Genomic DNA, 21,270 nt, shown 5'->3' with positions numbered 1-21,270 from the left:
GAGAGGGGAATCGAAACAGGTGGGGAGGTGTGTGGCCAAAAGGGACCCTCCCATGTGCCCAGGACTGAGGGGTTTCCCTCCACCCAGGATGTTCGGTGCTGGAACCAGGAAGAGTGGGTCACCTGTCTGGAGGCCACACGCTCTCCCCCTCCTGTCAGGAGAGTCCAGTCCACAAGCTGCTTTTTGCCACCTCTGTTCTGCCAGCTCAGTGTGTCGTGGATGTGCTGATGCCATGTGGAGGGGACTGCCACAGACTGATGCCTGCTCGGGCCTGGACTTTGTTCATCAGTGTGTGCTGAACACAGAGCTTTCTAACTTAGGAAATGTGGGGGGAAAGGAACTCTCCCGTTATTCCTGTTATCCTAAAACAGTCACCATCGGCATCTTAGTATATTTTCTCTGTTACTTTTCTTTGTGCATCTTTCAAAAAATTTATTTGCAGTTGGAGTGTATGTTATATTCTGCCAAGCTCTCATAACATTGTAGTGAGAGTTTTTCCCATCCCCTGCACCTCCTGTCCACTGACTCCTGTCACCCAGTGGGCTTCTGTCTGGGATGCCAGGTTGTTGGGGCCCCTAAACCATAGGGGAGAAGACTCCTTGGGAGAGGCCATCTGCCAGGCTAGAAGGAATACTGAATTCCCTGCCCGAGATGAGGGCCGGCTTGACAGAGCACTGGGGGTTCACTGAGGCAGGTTCTCCATGGGCTGGAGGATGGCTGGGTTGGGAACCATGATAGGCGTGCTACTTGTCTTCTCCCGGCTCACCTTCCAGTGGGGATGGTCAGCAGTGAGTAAGATGGTGACAGTGCTGCGGAGAGGAGGAAATGCAGTGAAGTTCTGTGGTGTGTGCTGGGGGACACGGGGCCCTTTGGAAATTAGAGGCAGGGAGGGGCCCTCTGGGGAGGGGTCAGCTGCCCTGAGGGCCAAATGATAAAAAGAATCCAGCCATGAGACTATCTAGGGAAGAATATTCCAGGCAGAGGAAGCAGCAAGTGCAAAGGCCCTGAGGTAGGAGTTACGTGGAATGTTTGTGGAGTAGGACAAGGCTTATGGCGAGTGTGAAGGGTGCAGGCAATGAAGCTGGTGGGGGGGCGAGCACAGAGGAGAGCCACAGGCTGTCAGCCCTGTGAGATCCAGCACCTTTTGGTCACAAGGGGTGACCTCTCCCTTGCCTGCCTTGCCTCCCAGATGGCACTGCCCTCTCTGCCACCCCACCAAATAACCACTGTTCACTCCTGCCATCTGCTCACTCCTGCTCTGTAGCCAGGGCTCCCCGCCCTAATGCTTACTGTTTGCCCCCCGTCTGGAATGCCTCCTCCATACTCTTGCATACCTGTGCACGCCGACACCCCAACACGTGCCAGTAACCCTGCGTACGCTTGCCTGTGAAGAGTTGTCTTCTTGACCACACACCAGCTGTGGCACATCTGTCCACCCATGGTTGATTAGGGTCCCTGTAGGACATGCTTCCTCTCTGTGTTCCCTGTGCCTCATACACAGCAGGCTCTTACTAAAATACTTCAGAAAGGGCTCAAGAGACAAGGAGGCTGTTTTTTTTAAGGATTTTTATAAAGTGCAGTTAAAAAGTAAACAAAGGAACACTTACTAATAATAAAGCTTTAAACTAACGTTTACCCAAACCCCTTCATTAAAGTGAAGCTATAATTATTTGTGTGTATGCTAAGGTTTTTATTTTGTTTTTTGGTCAGTTTCCTAGTTTATTTTTAAATCCCTTTTGTGTGCTTTGGGCTCTTTGGTCAGGTGCTTGACTTCTGCAGATACCTCTTTGCTTCAGAGTGAGGTTTTTGTTTTTTGGGTTTTAAAAAAATTAATTAATTTATTTATTTATTTTTGGCTGTGTTGGGTCTTCGTTTCTGTGCGAGGGCTTTCTCTAGTTGCAGCGAGCGGGGGCCACTCTTCATCGCGGTGCGTGGGCCTCTCACTATCATGGCCTCTCGTTGCAGAGCACAGGCTCCAGACGCACAGGCTCAGTAGCTGTGGCTCATGGGCCTAGTTGCTCCGCGGCATGTGGGATCTTCCCAGACCAGGGCTCGAACCCGTGTCCCCTGCATCGGCAGGCAGATTCTCAACCACTGCGTGCCACCAGGGAAGCCCTGTGGTTTTTTTTTTTTTTTGAAGGGATTTTATTTTATTCTATTTTATTTTTTAAACATCTTTATTGGAGTACAGTTGCTTTACAATGAGTTAGAGTGAGTTTGTTTTCTGGATATGTTTACTGTTTTTGTTTCAGATAATACCCTTTTATGTTTTGAATGCAACAAATTACTTTGGTCGTATAGTTGATAAACATGTGGATCTTTATGCAACTCTTACTGCTGAAATGAAAGAGTATTTTGAAGATTCCAGTAATAAAACAACTGTTGAAAAGGTGGAGAAATTTGGATTATATGGATTAGCAGAAAAAGTAGTTTTTCACAGGTAAAATGTCTCTTTATTTCATCTCTAAAAGTTGTGAAGCATAAGGTAACTTTAGGTGGTGTTGAATCCCTGTTTTCATCTCTGTCCATGTGACCGGCGTACACACACTGGGCCTGGCTGCCTCCCAGGAGGGCGGTGGTGGGCTCGTGTCCACCCTAGTCCGGCTCAGCTGTACTCTCGAGGCTCATCTGCCCTGGGGCTGCTGAGCACAGAGCGTGGATTGACAGTGTGACATTTATACATGGACGGTCATCGACTCACTTAATTCTTAACAAAATTCCCATAAAGTGGGCACAGTTCCCATTTTACAGATAAGCAGACTGAGCCCTGGTGAGGTTATGTAAGTTAGCTAGGTCAGCTCAAGAAGTGGCACTGTCAGCGTTCCATCCTGCCTCGTGTGCCTGTTTGCACCGATGGCCCTCGAATGCCCCACCCGTCCCCGCTTGGTGATGGCCCAGATTGGGAACCTTGGAACATTTAATTTGCTATGTTAATTTTTCTTGTGTTGTCAGATAAAGGAATTTCCTTTATTCAAAGCACTGCACTATTTTTTATACATAGGTATACTTGAATTAAATAAATCATGGCTAAGTGCTCTTGATGACTCCAGTTATTTTATTTCTAGTATGGAGTAAAGCCCTGCAGTTTAGGGAACTTTTGTGTGGTTTGCTTCTAACGAGGAAGCCGAGGCGACGATTATTTCCCTTTGGGTCTCTGGGTTAGACTGAGGCCACTGTTGTCCTGTAGGGTTCAGGTGTTGGAGATGAGCCAGAAGGAGGACACGTGGGCCCTGGATAAGGTCCTCGTGAAGTTCGTAGATGAAGGCAGGACCGAACTCATCACAAGAGGCCAGTTGCTTCACCTCCCAGAAAGTTTCCACACTCTGCCCCCGCAAGCTGTGGAGTTTATCGTTTGTAGAGTGAAACCCGCGGACAATGAAATGGAATGGAATCCAAAGGTGAGTTGTTTTGGCTTTTTATATTTTGTTGACTTTCAGAATATATTTAACCCAGAATATACACAGAATCGAGGTGTATTTGAATTTGGAGTATTGGGTTTGGGTTACCTGCTTCATGTCTCTGGGCAGGAATGGACTTACAGCGCTCTGTGTAGCTAGCTCTGAGCCCTCAGAGAGGCCGGGCGTGATTGGCCATGGTCGTCACTTCGGGTGTAGAATATGCCCTGTGCTAAAAATAAACTGGCTGTTACTTAAAGAGAACAAACAGTTGTACGCACTTAGAAAAGTGGATACCCGTGTCACGGGGGCGCATAGGTGATGGACACTCTCGGAGGGACCAGGTAATTCCGCTGGGCTTGGGAAGATGGGCAAGGAAAGAGAGAGAGAGTCCAGAAAAGCTTCCAAAGGAGGGGACATTCCCTCTAGGTCCTTCAGAATGGGTAACTAGAACGTTACCGAGTAGAGCGGATACGGCACTGTGAAGGCGAAGAAGCCGCCCTGTACCAAGACATGGAGCACATGCCGTCTCAGGTGGGCGGAGAGGCCCAGCCCTCGGCGCGGCAGGGGCGTCACCAGAGCAGTAAATCCTGTTCATAACGAGGCTCCTGATTCTTCAAAGGGGGGCTGAATTTCACACAGTCTGACTAACAGGGTATGAAAGAAGCCATTGCAGTTGGCAAAGCAAGGAGCGTGGGTCATCAGCAGTCGGGTTGACTGAGGACAGGTGCACAGGTCTGTGCCGGGGGCTCCTCACACCGCGCGGCTCCCAGCGTGGGTGCGTGTCCCCCAGCCCCTCTGTCAGCTGTCAACCTGTCTTTAAGGATGGGTGTTTGTTTCTTTGGCAGCTCAGTGAGAGAGCGAGGAGAGAGAGTTCCACCGTTGGTGGGGACCGGGGCCCCTCAACCCCAGTGTCCCTGCTGCTGAGCAGGCCCGGCGTGTGACCTCGTCCTCTGGAGCCGCTGGCACACCTGTGCTGGGGACTCCCCTCTGCACCTGTCCTCATTGGTCTCCACTGATGGTTACCTTGTTGGTGAAGGGGTGTGGTGGCCTCCGTAGCCTGCCTCGTGGGGGGGTCGTGCGGCTCAGATGAAAGGCATGAAAAAGCTTCTTGCAAAACTATAGAGCACATACAGAATAAAGTATTTTTTTAAAGCTTCAGATAAATTACTTAAGTGGTTTCTTCTTTTCAGGTTACTAGGTACATTCATCATAAAATTAATGGGAAACTGCATGATGCAAAAGTGACGTTGGCTTTGGGAAATACGGTTTGGATTGATCCAATGGTAAGTATGCAGTTTTCTTGAAAAGAAACGTGTGTTAGAATGGGCCCCTAAAATTATCCAAATTATTCTAACCTGTTGCTTGAATAACTATTTGCCTCACGTAAACGGAGGCTTATTTGATAAGGGCTCTGTGTAAAGGAGAGCTTTTTCCATGTTATTTGGGTCATGAATGTGGTCATGGGTTTTTTGGTTTAAGGGAACCTTTTACATTGTAACCCAGCGCTCACAGGTTGTGTGTGTGTGTGTGTGTGTGTGTGTGTGTGTGTAAATCACACTCACACATACAACCGAGACAGAAACTTCATGAAACTATTGTTAGTACACGCGACAGTCTCTACCATTTATAATTCTTTTCCAAGTGGTGACTGTGCACTGGTAATCCGCTTTCACAGTCCTCTGCCCACACAGGTGGGAAGCCCTGGGACAGTAACTGCCCTGCAGAAGCACAGCCGTGTGCTGGTGTAGTTGTAAGTGATCTTAAAGTGGTCAGTAATGTGGAGGATTCCGGTCCTCAGGCTTTCCAAGACAGATTTTATTATGTTCACGGTTCCTACCTCATCCATTCACCAGATACTTATTGAGCACCTACTGTGTGCTAGGACCTGTACGGGGCACTGGGATTCCATCCATGAGCAGACTCCTACCCTGTGGGGGGGGGGATGGGACTGAGCGCGAGGCCAGGACATGTGACTCAGGGCCTCAGCCCGTCCCTGCCGAGGCCGGCACCGGCCCCGCTCTGCTCGCCCCCTGGGGTCTCTACTTTTCAATTCACAGTTTTGCTCTATTAGACTTAAATCTTAATTATTATGATTATTTATACGATTTAAAGGAATTCAGTTCATAAAAACTTTTGTTGAAAGTTATTTTTATAAGAGTGAAAAAGCCTTAACATGGAAAAGAAGAGTTTGGGTATAAGATTTAAGAGTAAGAGGAGAATATGATTTTTAGAAGAGAAGGTAGAGACTACCAGTGCAGGCAAATGAAGAGGTCTGGGGCGGGGGTCTTAGTCGATGTCATAATAGTCAATATTGTGGTGGTTTTTCATCAGAGAAAAAAATGGAAACTATTAAGCAAGGATTTTTTAAACTATAGCTAAGAGAATGAAGCAAAAAAAAGAAAACCCACCTGGCAAACATGCTTCCGCAGCTCCAAAGTATAGCAGTGTTCATGGCACGCTGGAGGGGAGGCAGACCCCACACCTGCCGCCTTCCCCCCCGAACACCAGCTCCGTCCGCAGGCTGAGTGGAGAAAGGCTCTCCTGCTGTCCCCGGACGGGAGTGCGTTCCTGATTCCCGCGCTCCCTGGGGAGGCGCCCCAGCCAGCGCCAGCCTGGTCTACTCCGACCCCCATGAAAGTCCTGGGGCCACACCTCCCACCAACAGGAATCAGACAATTGCAGATTTTCATGTTTTACTTCATTTTGTGTAAACTGAAATGGATGAGAATGTTTTGGTTGCAGAAAAAAACAAGTGGAGGAAACTGTCCAGGACGCAGGATTTAGGGCCTTGGTGTAGGCCCTTTCTGGGCATCTGAAGACCCTGAGCCTTCTTGTTAGGAGAGGTGAAAGCACAGGAGGGAGAATCAGAAAGATCTAAGAACTGTGCGTGTGGTTACAGTATCACCGATGGGTCTTGTCTGGGATTTTACCTCAGGACTTGATCTTGGCCCCAGCCCCACACCTGATCATATTTCTCCAGTACGGGGCTGGGTTCTGGAAGATTCCAATGAGGAGGCCCTTGTGGTGGCACATGCCCTGGTGCATCAGACATTGCACAGTGAGATCAGGAGGCCACGGTGAAAGTGTTTGTGATTCATCTAAAGTTCTAAGTGTAATTCCTGCAAACATATTTTTTCTTTCATTCAGGTGCACGTTACAAAACTTTCAAACTTGAAAACTTCTGTCATTGATTATAATGTTCGAGCTGAAATTTTGTCAATGGGAATGGGCATTGATAACTCAGAACATGTAGAACAACTGAAAAAATTATACAAAGGAGCTAAAATGCCAACTTTTGAAGAAAGCGTAAGCCAGACCCCGTAAGTGGATTTTTGCCTCCTTTTGGAAGAGCTGTTCTCTGGCAGTATAACTCGCAAGTGTTATGGCCATTTTTTCTGAAAGTAGCGTAGTTTAATGAGTCTCTGTGTTCCCATCACTCAGCTTCAATAATTACCAATACTTGGGGAGTCTTATTTTATCCAAACTCCAGCCCACATTTTTGTTTTTGTTTGACTATTATAAAACAAATTCCAAATATATTTCATCTGTATCTCTTACAGAATGAATTTTTGTTAGCTTTTTATTGACAGCACACATACAGAAAAGAAAACGTATCATAAGTGTGGCTTGGTGGATTTTCTGAGCACGGAGACCAGCCCCAGATCAGAAAGAGGGCATGACTCAGACACCTCCTTCTCCCTCCCCAAGGGCAGCTGCTTTCCAGACACAAAACAGCATGGATGGCTCTTCCCTGGTTCATACTTTGAGTGGAATCATGCAATGTGTCTCTTTCATATCTGGTTTCTTTAACTCAGCATTATTTGTGAAATTCATCCATGTTGTGCATGCAGCTGTAGACCTATAGATTCTCATGGCTGCATCATATTCCATTGTATGAATATAATTTATTTACCCATTCTGTCCAGGGGAGAAATTTCCAGTTCTGGGCCACTTCAAGGGGCACTTTAAACGTTCTCCTACATGTGCTTTGGTGCACTTACAAATGTATTCCATTTCTTACGAATGGAATGGAATTGTTGAGTCATAATTAGACTACCGCTTAACAGTTTTCCAAATTGGTTGTACCGGTTTTCACATCCACAAGCAGGATATGAGAGGCTGTGGAAGTCTCTGAGAAAGTACACTGGCCACCTCCAGCGGGGAGGATGGACCCAGCATGTGCATCCACCAAAGGACTCGCATCAAGAGCTCTTTCGGTCAGGAAGAAATAGCAGACACCTAGTAGAAAATGGGGCAGAAGATTTGAACAGACACTTCACAGTGTCCATTTCATTAATTGTCCAATAATTAATGTACGAAAAGGTGCTCAGACTCATTACTCATCAGGGAAATGTAAATTAAAACCACATTGAGCAATACCACTTCATAGCCACAAGAAATGAGAGAAAGGAAATACCAAGTGTTGGCAAGGATGTGGAGCAACAAACGGCTTTAAAAAACTTGACTGGGGCTCCCCTGGTGGCGCAGTGGTTGAGAGTCTGCCTGCCGATGCAGGGGACACGGGTTCGTGCCCCGGTCCGGGAGGTTCCCACATGCCGCGGAGCGGCTGGGCCCGTGAGCCATGGCCGCTGAGCCTGCGCGTCCGGAGCCTGCGCTCCGCAACGGGAGAGGCCACAACAGTGAGAGGCCCGCGTACCGCAAAAAAACAAAAACAAAAACAAAACAAAAAAAAACCCACAACTTGACTGAAGTGCTGTTATCATAGCTAGCAAAATTAACGGTAATTTTTTAAATTGCATTTTTAAAAGTTGTGTTAAAATATACATAACAGAATTTCTCAGTTTTGTTTTTTTCAAAGTGTGGTAAAATACACATAAAATCTATCACAGTAACAGTTTTTTAAGTATACAATTCAGTGGCAGTAAGTACGTTCACGTTGTGTAACTGTCACCACATTCTCCAGAAGTTTTCATCATCCCAACAGAAACTCTACCCATTAAACCGTAATGCCCATTCTCCCATTCCCTCGGCCCCAGACACCTAGTAGAAAACGGGGCAAACTTTCTGTTTCCATTAATTTACCTGTTCTGGGTACCTCATAAAAATGGAGTCATACAATATTTGTCCTTCTGTGTCTGGCTTGTTTCACTTAGCATAATGTTTTCAAGGTTCATCCATGTTGTAGCAGGTATCAGAATTTCCGTCCTTTTAAGGCTGAAAAATACTCCGTTGTATGGATATACTGCATTTTGTTTATCCATTCATCTGTAGTGGATATTTGGCTGTTGTGAATAGTGCTGCTGTGAACATTGGTGTACAGATATCTGTTTAAATTCCTGCTTTCGGCTCTTTTGGAATTTCGGGATCATATGGCAATTCCACGTTTAATTTTTTGAACTGCCAAACTGTTTCCACAACAGCTGTGTGTTATGTTCCCACCAGGAGTGTACAAGGTTCCTGTTTTCTCCACGTCCTTGGCTAGAAATCAGCCTGAAGTGAAAGCTTAGGGTCCTCTCAGGACTTTTCTGAGCGTGTGTCTTGCCTCGGCTGCACATGGCTTTCTCAGTCCCCTTTCGAATGTCCTAATTTCCAGTGAGCCTCCCCCTAGCTTCTCCAGGGCTTCGATGGTCTGTTGTGTGTCTCCTTGCGTCGTACCTTGCCTCAGGTGTCCATGGGTCTGTAGTGGCCTTTTCTGAGCAGTGCCCACAGCTTTCCTGCCTGTGTTCTGAGTTCCGTGAAACAGAGATGAGCATCTTGCATTATAGCCCCTCAGGTATCCCCCAGATGGCTTAGAATGGACTACACAATAATTCACACACGAAGTCTGCTTCTGCCCTCTCTGGTTTGGGGGGTGGGGGGGTGGGGGAACAGGAAGGTGGTTCAGACAGCTTCTGGTGGTTCTTTCAGTGTGTCTATGGGGAAATGGGAACCTGGAGCTTCCTAGTCTGCCATTTTGCTCTGTGTGTGTTTTGGATGCTGGAATATTTTGTTCAGTCTAACTTTGTTTCAGTTGACCTAATTAATAGATAAATACTTTTAACTGAAGTTGCCAATAGGTAAAGTTGAAATTTTAAAATTTGTTCATTTGTTCAGCAAATATTTATTGATTGTCTACTGGGGATACAGTAGTGAACAAAACAGATGAAGGGCCAGCTCACATTTCAGTGGAGACAAATGATAAACAGGTTACAGAAATACACAGTGGATAATGTGGTGGTATGTGAGATGGAGCAGATTAACACAGACGGGAAGACAGGGTAGTCTGGGGTCGGAGACGGTGAGCAAAGACCCAAGAGGTGAGGCCTGACCCAGGCGGCTTCCGAGGCGTGCACCCACGTGAGCAGGGGGAAGGCTTGGCTGTTCCCTGGTTCCAGGAACAGAGAGGAAGGTGCGGTGACCAGAGCAGCAGACAAGGGGAGAATCTAGGTGTGAAGGTCAGATCTTGTTGGACCCTGTGGCCATCGCAAGGGTGGGCTCCTTGGAGGAGGAGATGGAACCATGAGAGAGTTTTCAGCAGAGGAATGGCTTAATCAGAACATTCTGGGCTACTGTGTTGAGAACAGACTCGAGCGGGGGACAAAGTCTGTGCCCAGAGTTCAGGACAGGATGACAGCGGCTCAGACTAGGGTGGTTTTGTGGAGGTGGTGAGAAGCAGCGGGTTTCTGAATGTAAGTGTAGTGGGCATGTGGTCTCAGGGGGCCTGGCCAGCAGATCCTGGTGTTGAGAGCCAGGATGCTGGGCAAGGCCCTGAAGGACTGGGCCCTGGGGCTCTAATGTTGAGAGGTGGCAGGCAGTGGGGACGTGGGGGAGGAGCCTGAGAGGCAGCCGCCTGGAGCTGGGGGGGCGGGGAGGGCATCCAGGACAGCGGGTGAGGGGAGGGTTTCACGGAGCAGGGAGCCGTGAGCTGCCAGGTGCTGCGAGGCCAAATGAAATGAGGACTGAGAACTGACCAGTGGATTTAATGCTGTGACCATTGGAGACCTTGAAGGGTTTCTGAATTACTGCTGAGAGTAGGAGAATTTCAAAGAACATGGCAAAGATTAAAATCGTCTTAAGTTTGTAGAGTTTTCTATCTTAATAAAATTGGGTAGCTGTGGAATTAGGGTATATTTTGTTTTCTGCACACACTTTCAGGAAACAAAAATTGCTCCATACTTACTTTTAAGATATTCTTTTAAAAATGAAGACACTACTACAGTTCAGTAGATTTAATCAAGACAGATCGATCACTTAGAGGAAACACCGCAACTGCTGTTGAGCCCCAGCTCTGCACAAAGGGCTCTGCTCAGTCCCTTCGCACACGTGATTCTGCGGTTGCACAGGAGCGCTGCGCCTCTCGGTGGTAATCACAGGCAGAGGGACGTGCAGAGGCCTCGAAATCTCCGGAGGGAGCCTGCCTCCAAGAAGGGACTCCATTTGGGGAGGTGGGTTGGGGAGCTGTGATGGTTCTCTGGATCAGAAATGAGGAGAATGGCACCATTCTCACAGCAGACTGGGAAAGAGGACAGAGTTTGGGCACTTGAAGATCTGGAAGCCATAGGGCGAGTGCTTGGCAGACCCAGGGGAGTGTGATTGCATAGTTCTGAGCACTCATGACTGAGAGCAGCCAGCTCGGAGAGGAGGAGACACTGAGTGGGTTGGGACATGAGTTTCAGGTTAGTGAAGGTGTAAGCTCAGGAAAGCGGCTGGGGAGGCTCTGGTTTGCTGGGAGAGTCGGAGCTTGTGTAAGTGTGAGAGGTGGAAGGCACAGGACCCCAGGAGATATGAGGGTCAAGGGGAGATCAGAGCTGTGGTGGAGGAAGAGGGTGGGCAGCAGGGCGTCTGGGGCTGCACAGCGGTGAGGAGGACAAGGCCTGAGGAGGGGGTCCCTGCCTGGGTGGTTGGAACATGGGACACTGCCCTCCACGCCACAGGCTTCATGGGTGTCAGTCAGTCGTCCCCTTGGAGACACACATGCACACTCCCTAACCACGGGTGGGGGTGTGTGTGCGTGTGTCTGTGTGTGTGTACATGTGTTTGTATAGGTTTACTCCTTTAGGCTTGAATTATCTCAAAAAGGATGCACAAAAAATGAATTACGTTGTCACCCATGAGGAAGGAAATTGGTGGCTGGGGAACAGGTGAGAGGTAGATTTTTCACTGTGTAGACCTTCCTATTTATTTTAAAATATTGAACCACATGCATATGGTTACCTGTTCAAACAACCAAAAGAAAAGCACAATTAAAAAGTTTTACAAGAATGAGATAGCCCTCTATATACTGATATGGAATAATCTCCACTTTAAGTACAATAAAATAAGGGGTAGAAAAGTGAATGTAGTAGGTTCCCATGTGTTTAAACTTGCGTGTGTGTCTGTGTGTGTTTTAGATAGATACAGATGGCAGTATTTGCCTTTTCATGCAAAGAATGCTTCTAGCAGTAGATCCAGACTGGTAAGAGGGTGTCTCTGGGAAGCTAGGGCAGGAGAGGAAAGGAGATGGCTTGTGTTATCCTCTTTGAAGTGGGTAGCAGTGCATACTATCCTCTAAGTGATTTGAAAAGAATTTTATTTCGGTAAATGAGTTCCTGCCTTTATCGGATGATATGTGTGTGTCGATCAGCTACTCTGCACCCGATGCCAGGGGCGCAGTAGTGCCCAGAGCTGACTGACCTGCCCGTCATCTGTAAAGGAGCCGTAAGCTCTGTGCGGGTCTGACTTGTGGTAGGAGGTACTTCACAGACGTGTGTTGCTGGCCTGCCTCGCTCTTCTTGCTGGGAAGTCCCTGTAGGGAGCCAGATTTTGCCTGTCTCCTCGTCTCACAGTTAACCTCTGCCTCTTCTACCCAGGATGCCTTCTTCCACAGAAGATGATGCTTGTCTGCAGAGCACACATCAAGAGGACAAGGGCTCAGAGAGAGGTGCTGACTCCCAGACAAACTCAGAAAACCCAACACATGGTTGGTTATGTAAAAGCCGGTTAACTTAAAATCATTAATGCTTGGAAATTTTCCAGTGTTTAGGCTTTCCACTTTTAGATGAATTAGAGAGAAGCTGACATAAACTGATATTACCTAACTTCCTATTTTTGACAGTACGGCTTCCAATTTTTTTGGTAACTTTTTTCTTTTTTGTTATTTGAAGTATAATGCTCATCCAGTAAAAGTGCAAAGATCTTAAGTGTACAGCTCATCAGAATTTTTCCTGTGTGTATTACCATTACCCACGCCCAGATCAAGCTGTCGAACATTTCCAGAACCCCAGTGGTCTCCCTTACACACATACCCTGTCTGTAACCCTCCCCTGTAACCCCTGTTCTGACGTCTGTGACCATCAGTGTTGCTGAATTGGAAGCACATGGTATACACTCTTTTGTCTTCTTTCACTCAACTTTATGCTTGTGAAATTCACCTAGATTATTGCAAGCAGCAGTGGTGCTTTTTTATTGCTGAGTTGTATTCCGTGATATGCATATACTACAGTTTATTTAGCTGTTCCCCTGTTACAAGACGTTGATTGTTTTCAGTTTTTGACTACTGTTAACAAAGCTGCTGAGAAACATTTTTGCTCAAGCCTTTGGAAGCTTCAGATGTTTCAGATTGAGAATTTAAATTGCATTGTTTTAGGAAATGTTATGTTCAGCAGTGGTTCCTTGTGTGTACTGGCTACTGTTCTGGAAGTCATCGTTAGTGGGGCCCAAGCAGGTTAAGATAGCAGAGACACTGGAGCATTTGTATCATATGGCCAATAATTATATGTGGTTGCTTTTCAGAGAGTTTACTTTCCCAATTGTTTAATCATAATATTTAACAAGGCAAATATTTGTTTTCTTAGTCTGATATTTGTTTTATTAGTTATACTAAGCGATCTGCATTTTAATTTTTAAAAATTATTCTTTGCAATTGGTTACTATGAAGTTTATACTCTTATAGTCTCAGTGAGTAGTTCCTCAACTAAAAGTTGCATAAAATGCAAAAAAGTACATATATAATGGAGTCACATATAAATAACCTATAGGAAAATTTGACTTCTTGTACAGAAACTTTACCTGAGAACACTGGAGATGCTTCCATTAACAAAACTACAGAGCCTCTGAAAAGGTATGCTCATTGTTGGGGTCTGCTTTCCTTCCTTGCCTAGTGAATAAACAGAGATGAGTGTATAATCCTCTTCACTTTCTTCTAGCTTCCACCCACAAATAAAATGGTTCCAAAAAGAGGATGTGGTCATATTGAAGATAAGAATAAGGAATGTAAAAGATTACAAATGTAAATACTTTAGAGATAGAGTTGTTTTCAGGTGGGTAGATGGATAGCTTATAAAGTAAAAGAGAAATAATTTCTAACATTTTAAAAGGCTGACCTCATTTCTTTTTGTAAATCTAGTGCCTGGGTGGGAGAGAAATTTTACTTGGCTGATTTGGAGCTGCAGGCCAACATAATAAAAGATGATTGCAAATGCATAGTGAAAAATGATGAACCAATAATCACTCTTTCGAAAGAGAAAAAGGAGTCTTGGTGTGGCTTACTCAGACAGAGGGTGAGTTGAAATCAGCTGTGCTTGGGCTTAATACGCTGAGCATGTTTTATTCTCTCACTTAACATAAACTGTTTTATTGAACAGAATCCTAACGTGGCTTTTGATTTTGATCACTGGGAAGAATGTGACGAGGATAAGGAGGATAGCCACTTCTCCAGGGTAAGCGGGGGGCACCCATCCCTTGGAGAGTCGTAGGTCCTGGGCACCATGGCGGTGGATGCAGTCACTCAGCTGACTTCAGGAATGTGGCCTTTGTGGAGATGGGTCTTAATGTAGAGCCCTTAGGTATTAGTTTTCTCCTCGTGGTTGATCTTGGTGCTAAATGTTCTGCTTTGAGGAAGTATCAACTCTTGGTTATAAACATACCTCCTTATAACACTTCTACAAATATTTCTCCTAGGAAAATAATTTATTCATAAGCAGGCAAATTTTACCTGCTTGCTTCTTGCTTAAAATAATGAAAATATAAAATAGGTCCCAAAATATAGAGCTAGAACCCAAGGGACTTTTTCTGCAATGACCAAAATAATGGGGGGGATGAGGGGTGGGGGAGATTTGCTAATTAATCTATAATTAGTAACATATTTTTAATAATATCTCTCTTAGCTGTAAATTCTAAAAACCCGTCCTGCAAAGTGGTAGAGTTGGTTGAGACCAGTGACAAAGCTTCAGATGAAGATGAAAGTGAGAGTGAATGAGAATGTGAAATAAATCCTGCACAGCGGCCAGAGGACTCTGAACAGAAATGGATGTTGCTACGTGACCGAGAGCTGAGAAGACAGGCAGTCACGTTCAGACCTTTTGTCACTTCAAGGATCAAGTATAACTAAGTGCCACCTTGTGACACTGGGATCAGTAACGGTGAGAAATTCTTAATTGATTGAAAAATGGGCCGATGATGAGACTCTGGAAGGAAGGTGGAAGCAGAGACACAGCGAGTGCTGGGCTGTCCTGCCCGTCGCCTCTGGTGTGAAGCCCACCTCAGCACTGAGGTTGAGTGACGCCCGCCGTGGCGTTCGGGTAATGAACTGTACCATCTGGAGTTCGTTTTTCATTTAGACCTGTGTTTGGTACATTCTTAAAACCTTCTCTTGTGCATATAAATTGAGATTTCTTAAAATTCGTACCCCGCACTGCTTAACAGACCTTTTCAGCCATGAGTTAGTTGAGATTCAGTGTTAACTGTCTGTGTACTAATGCTCCTCGTGTTCTTTAGATAGTGATAGCTACCCAGGGTAAGTTTACTTCTTGTGAAGAGATAGTCCGAGGATGAGAATGGGGTTGCCTCAGCAATAGCAGCCTGACCCAGGGCTTTCTGGAGGTAAAGCTAGTGCTGCCGAAGAACCCTTGGAACCTGCAGAGTCCTGGACAAGTAGGACACAGGTTTCTCTCCAGTGGAAACTGAAAAGGTCATGTGGGGTGCCTGGAGGTAACCCTCAGAATACCTGGATGTGGTGAGCCCTGAAAACATTCATGACGCCGTCCCGGGATGAGCCTGCGGTGCCTTAATAAGGCCACGAGGTTATCAAGAAATGTGTATTGTCATTACCGCTTAAGAGCCTGACTTTTCATGGTAACTGGAAAAGTTAGACAGGCGAGCTATTGGGAAGTGTACACCCTGTGCGCTGCTTCAGCGTGGGTCTGGCGGCTTTGCCTAGAAGAGGAAAAGAGCATTTGTAGGCTGTTGGCACTGCCCGCAAGATCCTTCTTCTTTTTACACATCAGAAAGCACAGGTGCCCAAGTTTGTGTATGTCCCAGGTATAAACCACCAGGTATGTCCCAGGTATTAAACGAGAGGTTTAACTCTCTGTCGTCAAGCTGTCGTGTCCCGTGAGCAGGTGTGGATCACCCTCTGGCTGTCAGTTTCCTCATCTGTAAAATAAGATGTTCAGCTCCTTGTGGGGCCTCACCTGGCCTCGGGGGCCCGGAGCGCTGCTGGGCGGGGTCAGGCCGCTGTCCTCTGGTGGGAGGACGCGGCATCCAGCCTGGACAGCTGCCGGGAGCGCATCCTTGCTGCCGCCGTGACTCCCGTGGGTTAACTGGCGGGTGTCCGATTGGCACATGAAGTGTACGGGGAGTGATTTTCCTTTTTCTTGGCTAAATAGGGCAGGCTCTTTGGGAAGTGTGACGTTCTGGTGTCTTTGCTGGCAAAGGTTCTGATTCTGCAAAACTCTTTTAATGTCCTCATCTGGCGTACTTTGCTTCCACTGGGAAGGGCTTTGGGTCGGCAGCCAGGCCTCCTGAACTGCACTGGCTTTCCTTGAGATTGTTAGCCACCTGCAGCATGTGCTCGGTTGTATTGTCTCTTTCGTAAAACAGCACACAATAATAGCAAGCAGTAGAGCTGCACAAATGTGTTGCCCACGTACAAATGGTGGGGTCCTGCTCTCAGAGAAGACATAATACTGATTCTCTCGTGTGGTTCACTAACAGCTAAATGAAAGTATTGGGCAGAGGAAGGTACATGTTTAAATTTCAGTTTCTTTTTTCAGACATTTTCTGTTATTTGAAGTTCTGAATAACATTTTGTAAGACATAGGACACTGGCTTGTGAAATGTAAACAATTACTAATTGCTTTTTTTGTTCTCTACTATTAATATGTACTGATTTCTCGTTTTGGGGAAATTTCTGAAACGCATGGTAAAAGTACTTGCGTCTCTATGCTTCTAAAATTGCTCACATACTTAGTAAATTTTGGTGTGAATGTCTTCTGCAGTATATCAATAAAATTTCAGGGTTTTCACAGAAATGTTACTTTTTTCCATTTTTTTAGACCGTATTTTGTCAGGAAAATCCATGAGTGCCAAATGCAAAATAGAATTTTATACACCACACTTTCTGGTTTGACCGAAATGCGAGTAAAGGCTGTCAGGGAACCTGTGATGCTGAGCCCCTTGTGGACACAGGCTGCAAATGGTTCCAGACGGAACCACTGGGGGCCTTGACTGGGGGCCTTGACATCCAGGGACAGACCTGCTACATACATCCTAGGTGAAATATGGTTAGGTAGTAAAGCATTTGTACTTTAGTATTTTAAAAATCTATTTCAATCAAAGCATAAGTTCCACCAATTTTATATTTATATATATATATATATATATATATATATACACACACATATATACACACACACACATATGCACCTTTCTGATCAATGAGTGTAAAGAATTCCCTTTATTGAAGTAGGTGTGATGTGCCTTGTTAAAGAGTCACCGTGTGGTGGGGGCCGTTCTGACTCAGCCCTTCCCTGGCCACCAGCCTTCTGCTGGATTACATCCTCACCTGCTAACATCAGCAAACACCCACCCAGAGAACTAGGGATAGCTAAAACTAACAGTATCATACACATGTGAATACATTCTTTTCTTAAGAAAAACATCAGGAAGAAACAACCACAAATACTGCTTACAAAAGTAAATTCTTCACAGCTTAGACTTGGCCACAGGAGGCTGAGCTTTGTTATTACTCTGGAGCTTCCTCTGGGGGGACAACTTCCATCAGCATCTGAAGGTGCATGGTGAGAGGCTCTGGAGGGAAAAAGTGCAGTCAGAAAACCGTCATTTAACGTTAGCTTTGCCTTGCTTATCAATGAGCAGTGATACTGTTACTGCTCCTCGGTGATGTCTCATATCAGAGCCTGTGCTCAGGGGACATAGGTGGGTAGAGGTGGGCAGACCCATCCTGGGAGCTACGGTGGTTCTTTGGAGATAAGTTATTTCCCATTAAAGCATTAGGAACCTACTAAATATTTTATTGCCACCGAAACATTTACAGGAAAAATATGAATGACTCGGTTTTAGGTGTATATTTAACTACCACTGAGCAAAGATTGAATGTTTGGTCTGAAGTCACTAAGTCTGCATCTTGTTTAAAATACAGGTTGTTAAATCTTTTTACCTCCTTAATTTTAACTTCTTATTGGTTTCTGTAGGGAACAGCTTGGCTAAATATTCTAAAGCTGAGAAATAAGACCTATTTTGGGCCTTTACGTTGTAAGTCATCCTAGCTAGATTCTCTTGTCAGTGTGATCAAATGCAAGCCCATCTTCAGAGGCATGGGAAAAAAGTGGCTGTTTTTCAGGTAGTAATACACCTTTTCTTTCGTTTCTATAGTAGTGTCCCTGCAACCCCTCTCAGCTTTGGGCTCAGATCAGCGTGAAGAGGTTAGGGGGAGGGGGAGCTATTTCAAGAAAGGGGAAAAGTCCTTGGGAAATAATAAAGCCATATTTTGGTTTTGCTGTCCCTTTGTTAACGAACGTGAAACAGATTCTCTCTCTTAGAACACCCCTGTCAGGTGAGAGGTGGTACCAGTTTCACAGGTGGGGACACAGAGGCAGAAGGAATGGAGGCAGGCATCCCCAAGTAAAATTGCCAACCTTATTTCACCTTTTTCTTTTCCCTAGACTGTAAAGAAAATGCCATTTAGGCTCAGTCTAAATGGCGTCTCAGGGCCGGCTTCCCCCACTTCCAGTTGGGTTTTGCTCTTTGCTACCTTGTATGTCTCCCTAAGTTGTATGCATCTAAATAAAAAACCACATAGGGGTGCCTGAGGAATGACTGTACTTCCCTGGTGAGACGAGCTGACGGAGAAAGAAGGCAGATTTTTCATCACATTTACTCAAATACTAAGAGGCTGCTGTGTAGATCCAGGATTAAATTGTACACAGCCCAATTCCTGCCTCCGGGGAACTCCTGTTTAGGGTGAGGGAGACCAGGCAAGGCTGTGGATCACTGCTGGTCTGGTGAGGGGCTCGGGAGCCTGGCAGGCTTTTGTGAATGGAGTTCCTTGCAGCTGGCTGTGCCATGTAGACTGTAACACACCCTTGGGTGTACTTCAGGGTCCTTTGATGTACTCTGCCATCACTGCTTTTCTTTTTCAAAATGAAAATGGCTAACATAGCTAAACTTTTAAACAACTTTCCTAAAATACACAAGGAATCAGTACTGCTGAGTGAAAAGCAAGAGCCGTGGCCTTGGTGTTGGAAGGCTCAGGCCCTCGTCCCAGCTCTCGCATTTTGGGTGTCTCTGGGCTGCTGCTGAGACCCCCAGATGATGTCCGGGTATCAGGCACAAGGAGGCAGTGCTTCGGGTATGGGATGCACAACTATGTGACTATGTATTGTCACTACTGACCCGTACACTTAAAAATGGTCAAGGTTTCTGTTATGTGTATGTTACCTTTGAAAAAAAGAAAAAAAAACGGTGCTTCCTTTTCCTGCTTGTTACAGGAATTGATGGGAACAAAGGAAGAGGCCACAGGTGGACCCCGGAGGTGTCACACTGAGGAGAACAGGTCATGCCTCCTCCCAAAGAGGAGATGAAATTTGTTAGCTGCGCAAGACCCTGTGATAAGAAGGTCCTGGTAGAATCGGGACAGATGAGGCTACAGGATGTCGGGCCTCTCTCACTTTACTAACAGTAAAGCAGTCCCTCAGTTGATACTTACTTGAGATTTTCTGAGCCCATCCAAACTTGCAGTAGACAAAAAGGAAATAAAATATAAGGCCGCTCAACATAAATAACACACAGTAGAGATACTCCCATGCAGGTTGGCTGATGATTGGGGCCAAAACCAAAAACATGGATAACAGAGTCACCAAGATGGGGATGAAAATGGGCACCTGTAGGCAAAACAGAGTGGTGTCATGATTTGGCCACGTGCATTCATTTCCTTTTTGAAAATTTTCATTCAAAACAAAACACTTGACAGAAAGAAGAATATAATGAACTCCATGTTACCCCCCCCCTCCAGTTTCAATCATTTGCAAGTAAAATTGCCAACCTTACTTCATCTTTTTCTTTTCCCTAGACTGTAAAGAAAATGCCATCATGTCATTTTACCTGTAAAATACGCATTATACATCTCTGATGACGACTTTGTTTTTAACATGTTTGTTCCCTCCTCTCTTTATCTTGTCATTAATTCGTAGGAATTGGATGACATGTTTGTTCCCTCCTCTCTTTATCTTGTCATTAATTCGTAGGAATTGGATGGTTTATCCTATACAGTGTCTTCATTCTAGCTTTGCCTGATAACTCGCTCCTCTGTCCCTCTTGTTTCCTGTAAGCCCGTAGTTAGCTGTGGAGGCAAGAATACTTTGTAGCTGGAGCAGTGCACTTCCTCTTGTAACACATCATGAGGCACTTAAGGTCCGATTGTCACACTTTTGCATCCCTAAAGTCAATCAGTGGATTCAGGGGCTGGAGAGGAATCCAGTCTCAGCAGATCTGGATTCACCCATTTCTCCAGGGCGTTTGGTAGGAAGTGGCATTTAGAAACCGTAATCTGGGTGGTTGGGAGTACTCTGTTCTTTTACAAGGACAGAGAAAAAAATTTTTTTTCAAGGGAAAAAAATTCATAAATTTCTACTGATAGTTTCGATTCAAATGTAAGATTGCACTTTTTTCCTTACTTTCTCTAGACTTATGCCTTCTTTCCTTATGCTTCTGAAAATCTTCTCAATGGCTTTCACATAATTATTTTATTTATCCTACAATGTGCCTATAATAAACTTCAAAATAACTGTACCAATACTACCACTGTAAGTAGTAGTATGAAGTTTAGGATTTTTTTGCAGTCCTTTTTAACTGCACAGTATAAGCCACAAAGGAGATGCATTCAAAGTCCTGCACTTTAATATCAGTTCTAGTGATTATGTTCTCTGTGTGGTTATGTCATCTACTTGTTACAGAGTAAGGTTTCTTTATCTCCATTTGTTTCTAGTTTTTAGGGATTTGCTTTTTCCCTTTTTTATTTGATTTTTTTAATATTATAAATTTTTTCTTGATTTTGCTTTATTCTTCCATTATTTCTTTTTCAGAATAAACACATGTATATGCACAAATGTACATACACATGTTCATCTTCCACTCCTCTTACATAAAAGGTAGCAAATGCATAAAACACAGTTTTGCGCCTTGCTTTTTTCCATTAATATTTTCCAGAGTCATAGTACTGTATAAAATTACTCATCCATTTTTTTACTGCTGCATACCACTCTACTTTGCGGATGTACCAAAACTTAGTCAACCAGTCTCCCATTAATTGACATTTGGGTTGTGTTGAACCTTTTGCTATTACCAATTAATGCAACAAGTAAGCTTATGTTTATTTCATATTTTTGTCGACTTCACTTAGGGATAGATTACCTCAAAACAAGATGGCTGGGTCTAAAGGTAAATGCATATGTAATATTGCTGGATATTGCCAGGTTTCCCTCTGTAGTGGCCATGCTATTTGTATTCCACTAGCAGTGTTTGAGAAGGCTGTTTCCCCATAGCCTCTCCCATGGAGTGTGGCCAAACTTTGGGATTTCTGCCCATCTGATAGGCAAGAAATGGTATCTCATTAAAATTTTGGTGTGCGTTCTCTTATTAGATACAAAATTGAGTT

At 45.1% G+C, this 21,270-nt stretch overlaps 2 protein-coding genes across 3 annotated transcripts in view; one reads left to right on the top strand and one right to left on the bottom strand.

Annotated features, from left to right (window-relative positions):
• Positions 1 to 14,593, top strand: part of TDRD12 (tudor domain containing 12) — an 80,569-nt gene extending 65,976 nt beyond the window's left edge. For both annotated transcript variants that reach the window (XM_028477880.2, XM_028477883.2), the window contains 10 exons: positions 2,253 to 2,440; positions 3,188 to 3,398; positions 4,589 to 4,681; positions 6,546 to 6,718; positions 12,188 to 12,297; positions 13,377 to 13,437; positions 13,523 to 13,636; positions 13,723 to 13,876; positions 13,961 to 14,035; positions 14,483 to 14,593. In XM_028477880.2, coding sequence (XP_028333681.1) covers positions 2,253 to 2,440; positions 3,188 to 3,398; positions 4,589 to 4,681; positions 6,546 to 6,718; positions 12,188 to 12,297; positions 13,377 to 13,437; positions 13,523 to 13,636; positions 13,723 to 13,876; positions 13,961 to 14,035; positions 14,483 to 14,488 — 1,185 coding nt within the window. In that variant the 3' untranslated portion in view covers positions 14,489 to 14,593. The remainder of the gene's footprint in view (positions 1 to 2,252; positions 2,441 to 3,187; positions 3,399 to 4,588; positions 4,682 to 6,545; positions 6,719 to 12,187; positions 12,298 to 13,376; positions 13,438 to 13,522; positions 13,637 to 13,722; positions 13,877 to 13,960; positions 14,036 to 14,482) is intronic.
• A 2,656-nt stretch (positions 14,594 to 17,249) lies between these two features.
• SLC7A9 (solute carrier family 7 member 9) overlaps positions 17,250 to 21,270 on the bottom strand; it is a 28,412-nt gene continuing 24,391 nt past the window's right edge. The window contains exons 11-12 of the mRNA XM_007101648.3: positions 19,324 to 19,498; positions 17,250 to 17,405 (exon numbers count right to left, since the gene is read on the bottom strand). Coding sequence (XP_007101710.2) covers positions 17,341 to 17,405; positions 19,324 to 19,498 — 240 coding nt within the window. The 3' untranslated portion in view covers positions 17,250 to 17,340. The remainder of the gene's footprint in view (positions 17,406 to 19,323; positions 19,499 to 21,270) is intronic.

The sequence above is a fragment of the Physeter macrocephalus genome, chromosome 17 (assembly GCF_002837175.3).
Source record: "Physeter macrocephalus isolate SW-GA chromosome 17, ASM283717v5, whole genome shotgun sequence".
NCBI classification, from domain to species: Eukaryota; Metazoa; Chordata; class Mammalia; order Artiodactyla; family Physeteridae; genus Physeter; species Physeter macrocephalus.
The sequence above is the reverse complement of the archived record's forward strand: the minus strand, read 5'-3'. Positions and strand labels throughout refer to the sequence as shown.